This window comes from Dreissena polymorpha, chromosome 12 (assembly GCF_020536995.1).
Source record: "Dreissena polymorpha isolate Duluth1 chromosome 12, UMN_Dpol_1.0, whole genome shotgun sequence".
NCBI classification, from domain to species: domain Eukaryota; kingdom Metazoa; phylum Mollusca; class Bivalvia; order Myida; family Dreissenidae; genus Dreissena; species Dreissena polymorpha.
The window spans coordinates 69,898,355-69,904,362 of NC_068366.1; the positions used below are offsets into that span (position 1 = coordinate 69,898,355).

The 6,008-nt window shown below is 33.7% G+C and overlaps 1 protein-coding gene across 1 annotated transcript; it reads left to right on the forward strand.

The window, feature by feature from the left end:
* Positions 1 to 404: 404 nt before the first annotated feature.
* LOC127852709 (uncharacterized) lies at positions 405 to 797 on the forward strand. The gene has a single exon (XM_052386661.1). The coding sequence runs from the start codon at positions 405 to 407 to the stop codon at positions 795 to 797; it is 393 nt and encodes a 130-aa protein (XP_052242621.1).
* Positions 798 to 6,008: the final 5,211 nt, after the last annotated feature.

The following is a 6,008-nucleotide window of genomic DNA, read 5'->3' on the forward strand; positions in this document are numbered from 1 at the left end:
TCTTTTCAAAATGAATTTCTAGTCTAGCTGGAAAGGGTCGTCCCTGATTAGCTTGTGCAAACTGCACGGGTTAATCTCGGACGACACTTTACGCGCATGTATTGAGTCCAGTTCTGCGAGAACGAGGCTCTCTGATCACGAAAATCACAAAAATAAGATGATGATTCTCCCCTAAGTAAACTATTTCGAATATAAAAATGATGTTATCCTCGCAAATAATAACAATTTATTAAAAATTTATAGAAAATTAATTTAAATACTTTGTCAGTCGTGATCTATGTCTTGTATTCGTGAAAGACTGTTTGATCGATACAAATAAAATAATGAAAAGAAAATTTAATAACAGTCTTCAAGTTTACCCTCCCACTGTTATTGCGGAGGTAACTGATCTGAAATGCCGAAGTATGCGGGACAACCTTCTGTTTTTTAGAATCCCGGAAGAACAAAATGAAATCTGCGAGAACACTATTTTGGACTTTATTGTCACCAAACTACATATTCAAAATGCAAAAGAGGAAATAAAGATTCACAGGGCACACAGAGTGGGAGCTTTCAGACAAGACAAGGTGAGACCAATTGTGGCCAAATTTGCGTTTTTCCCAGATAAGGAAAAGGTGCGGAAAGCAGCCAATCAGTTCAAAGGAACCCCATTTGGCATCGCTGAACAGTATCCCCCGGAAGTAATGGAGAAAAGAAGAAAGCTGGTGCCAATTATGAAGGCGGCACGCGCAGAGGGCAAGCTGGCATATATTACGGTGGACAGGTTGTTCATTAACAAACGGCTGTACGTCGAATAGGAAAACAGTGAGAGTACCATAAAAGTTGTCTCTTGGAATATTGAAGGGCTATCTTCTACAAAGCGTGGTGACAGCAAACTTTTGTCATTTTTGGTCGAACATGACATTATCTGTTTAATCGAGACCTGGACTAACAAGAATTCTACAATTGATTTTAAAGGTTACAGCAATCCCATACACTCGTATAGACGCTTCCAACACCGTAAAGCAAGACGTTCGAGCGGCGGTATCATTGTATATATTAGAGACAGTATACGCAAAGGAGTTTCTCTAGTAAGAAATAACATAGACTGTCTACTATGGCTTAAAATTGATAAAACACATTTCAATATTGAAGATGATATTTATTTAGCTGTTATATATATTCCACCTGAAAATTCACCAATGCATGATATGTATGACGTAAACATTTTTGAACTGTTAGAATCTGATATTAACTTTTTTGATAATAAAGGAAAAGTATTTATCACGGGGGACACAAATGCAAGAACCGGCCATAAAGCTGATTTTATTGATAATGATAGAAGCTTAGGTGATTTTGATTTATTTGAAATAGATAGTCCACTTCAGAGGGCAGCCCGTGACTCTGGTACAAATAGGTTTGGGGATTATTTGTTAGACGTATGTAAATCTACTAATATAAGAATTGTAAACGGTAGGCTATTTCGCGATAAAGAAGTTGGCAAATTAACTTGTTTTACCCATAATGGGGAAAGTAAAGTAGATTATTTGTTAACATCAGTCAAAAACTTCCACGATTTGACCGATTTTAATGTGCACGATTTCACGGAATTCTCAAATCATGCCCCAGTGACATTTGCTCTAAGCACGAACAACCCGATTATTACTAACGGTAAAAATAATCAGCGCGTATACGTTAAATGGAAACCAGAGTACAGTGATAATTTCGTGCACGACATATTAAACGGTGCGCAAGAACTAGAACACAATTTACAATCAGGTGTTCACTCGCGATGCGATCCGGATTTATTAGTCTCGGAGTTTACTGATTTTCTAAATAAACGAGGGGAAAAATATTTTAAACATGTAGTAAGCAATTATGGTATTAACGATCATAATAGATTCGCCTCTGCTGACACAAATAAACAACGCTGGTTTAACGAAGAATGCAAAGCAAAACGGACTGAATATATTCAAACAGTTTACCAGTATAATTTAATTAAAAATATACATACACGAACAACAATGCTAGCAGCAAGAAAAGAATATAAATATTTATGTCGGAAAATGAAATCTAAGTTTAACAGAGAACAGGGTATGAAATTAAATATTATGAGTCGCAAAAAGCCTCGAGAATTCTGGAAACTATTTAAACAAAAAACGGTATCACCGAAAGCAGATAATATATCGCTGCAAGAATTTTACGAATATTTCAATACTCTAGCTGCTGAGGCTGACGTCAATGCAAACAACGACGAAAGTGACAGTTATTTACGGCAGTTTGATAACATAGAAAATCGAGTCAGCTCCTACCCGGATCTAGACAAACCCATTTCCGCAGAAGAAATAATAAAAGCTACAAGGCGTTTAAATAATAATAAGACAGGCTCAAACGATAATATAATTTATGAATACTTTAAAAAGAAACAGTGCAAATTATAGTCAAACCATTAGAAATACTTTTTAACTATATCTTAGATACGAAACAATTTCCAAAGAGCTGGTCAACGGGAGTTATTATTCCAGTATATAAACGGGGCGATAGTTCCGATCCAAACAATTTTAGAGGCATCACGTTGATAAGCTGTTTTGCGAAACTGTTTACAGGTGTGATAAACGAACGCTTAAAATCGTGGGCAGAAACATATGACATTCTTACAGATGCTCAGTTCGGGTTCAAACCCAACTGCAGTACTGCTGATGCGATTTTCATTATTAATCATTTAATAGAAAAGCAACTGCATAGTAAAAAAAAACTTTTCTGCTGTTACGTCGATTACCGGAAGGCATATGACCTTATAAATCGCGGACAGCTATGGCATAAAATGATTTTATCGGGAATCGACGGCAAGCTTATATCACTAATCCGCTCTATGTATAGCGAGGTCAAACTTCAAGTTAAACACATGGGCTCACTTTCGGACCTTTTCAGTAGCAAAGTCGGCTTATTACAAGGAGAAATAACATCGCCGATCATGTTTTCATTATTTATTAATGATATAGAATTTAATTTACAAAACGGACTAAACGCCGGCATAACGTTAGATCAATTGTCTATTTACCTCCTTCTATTTGCGGATGAGGCTGTCATTTTTTCAGAAACTATAGAAGGACTCCAGGAATCATTGAATAATTTAGAATCATATTGCGATAAATGGAATCTTACTGTTAATATTGACAAAACAAAAATAATGGTTTTCCGAAAAGGGGGCGCGCTTAGCAAAAAATGCAAATGGACCTACAAAGAAAAGGAAATTGATATAGTTAGCAATTTTAACTACCTTGGTATCGTTATGTCAAGTGGGGGCTCATTTATACCTGCCACGAATACAATATATGGCAAAGCTACAAGGGCGATGAATTCCCTGTTTTGCATTACAAAAGATATGGACGTGCCAATTAATGTTATGTTCAAGTTGTTTGATGCATATGTCTTGTCAATCCTTAATTATAATTGCGAAGTATGGGGATTTATTACGGCAACTAATATTGAACGTATTCACAGAAAGTTCTGTAAAAGACTGTTAAATGTAAAACTGTCAACAAATTCGATGTCACTGTATGCTGAAGTTGGCCGATTCCCTTTATACATTGGTAGATACCTAAGAATTATAAAATATTTTTTAAAACTGCATCAAAAGAAACAAGGAAATTGTATTCTTACTACTGTCATCAATATGCAAAGATTAGAAATTGAAACACAAAATAACACTGTTAATTGGTCCTCCAAAGTTCGCAAGATATTGAACCAAACAGGATTTACAGATGTATGGTTGTTTCCTGGGTCAGTTATTATTGAAAGCTTTATTCCTTTGTTAAAGACTAGACTCAGAGACCAGTATGTATCTGAGTGGAGAGTTAATGTTGATTCATCAACTTCATTAATACTGTATAAAGAACTTAAACCTGTATTTGAAAGGTCTTTGTATTTAGATGTGATTGACAATAAAAAACATAGAAATATCATTGCTAAAATACGCCTATCATCGCATAATTTGTTAATTGAAACAGGAAGACATTATAGCATCAGCAGAAACGAGAGAAAGTGCGCTTTATGCAATCTAAACGATTTAGAAGATGAATATCACTTTATACTTAAATGTCCGTTTTATTTAGAGGAAAGAACCAAATATATATCATCATACTTCTCAGTTAGACCAAGTATGCACAAATTTTTGACACTTCTGAATAGTAATAATAGAGGAACGCTTAGGAAGTTAGCTATTTACTGTTTAATATGCTTTAAAAAAAGAGATAATTTTATTTTTACCTGACTCAACGTCTATTTTCTCATTTGAGTATATTTCATAATGAACTGAATGCATATATTGTGTTGCCTGTTACCACTGTTTTCGGTACACATGTTGTTTATATGTCAAAATAAGAGCAGTGTTTATATTAACACAAAACACTCTCACACATACTTGTTTTCACCTATCGGATAATTAGTTAACATTTTAGTAAACTTGTATTGTATAATACAAATCTGTTATTAGTTATTTGTGCTTTGATTATTTATATATTGATTTCGAACAATTTTCACGCATGCATGTATTATTCTGAATCATCACGATGAGCTGTTATATGCTTAAGTGAAATAAAATATTTGTTCTGTTCTGTTCTGTTCTGTCTGTTATGACCAATGTAAATATACACTGCAGTTTATTGTGTAAAAATGAGTAGGTTTGCAATAAGGTGTCTAACTTTATTAAAGGTGTAGTTCTACTTGAACAGTTATATAGAATGTTTGTACACAATGTTATTTGCTTTTAATAAGTTTAAAAATTCGATGCTCGAAGCTATATTTTAAAAATTCACGTTTAAGTGGCCTTTTCATGTTTTGGTAAATAAACAAAATAAAAATTATTTCAGATTGCAAATGTTCGTTGTAGTTATGATATTTGTGAGGAAACAGTAATACTTAACTTTTACCATGCTCTAAAATATCAATTATATGCATCTTATGACGATTTAAAAACCTGAAATTATAAAGCGTTGCAAATCAAAACGATTGAAAAATTTGGAGAGTTCTGTTGTGGTCGATAGATTTTCTGAAGACACGAAGATTGCTTATATTAAGTATAAAATACACCCATCAATATATGAGCACAGATGGCCGAGTTGTCTAAGTGGCAGTTTTTTACTCCAGATTCCAAAGGCCAGTGGTTCGAGCCCTGATGAGGCTTACTTTTTTTTAAATTTTATTCTTGATTTTTTACTGGAGATCTTTAGATCGAATGTTTACATTTATCAATATAAGCATTTTATGACAAACTTCAATACATGCCAAAATCTGTGAAAAGGCCCCTTTAAAGGGATGGTCAACCAGATTGCTATATATTACGAAAAAAAGAAAAATTCTTAAATACCGTCATTATATGCTTTATATTGATATATTTAAACATTGGATCTAAAATTCTCCAGTGAAACATCAAGAATAATAAAAAAGTAACCCTCAACAGGGCTCGACGACTGTTCCCTGGAGTCTTGGAGTAATAAGTCTCCCAATTAGACCACTCGACCGTGCGTGCTGATTGGTTGTATTTTATACTTTATTACTTTAAGTTCACAAAATATAACGACAACAACAGAACTCTCCAAATTACCTGTTAGACATACTCAGTAAAATTGTATTACCGAATATATTAAAAATATGAAAACTTAACAACATTTTTCAAGTAATGTAATAAATCAATCGTGATATTTTAATCAAAATAAAACAATAATTGTAAACAAATACGGTATTTTAGAATTTTTCTTTTTTTTGGTGATATATAGCAGTCTGGTTGACCATCCCTTTAACATTGATGATGGAAGCCACGTTTACGATTCAAATAACAAGTTTGAATCGACCGTGATTTTATGATGAATATTATCATGCTCGTACGGACTATCAGGTATTTAGGGTTCCGAGTGTCCGTCCGTACTTACGTATGTTCTACATCTTGTGTTTTGAAATCTACTAGATTGATCTAGCTCAAACTGTCACGATTAAATGACTCTAATGGTAAGATAATCATTAAGAAATGA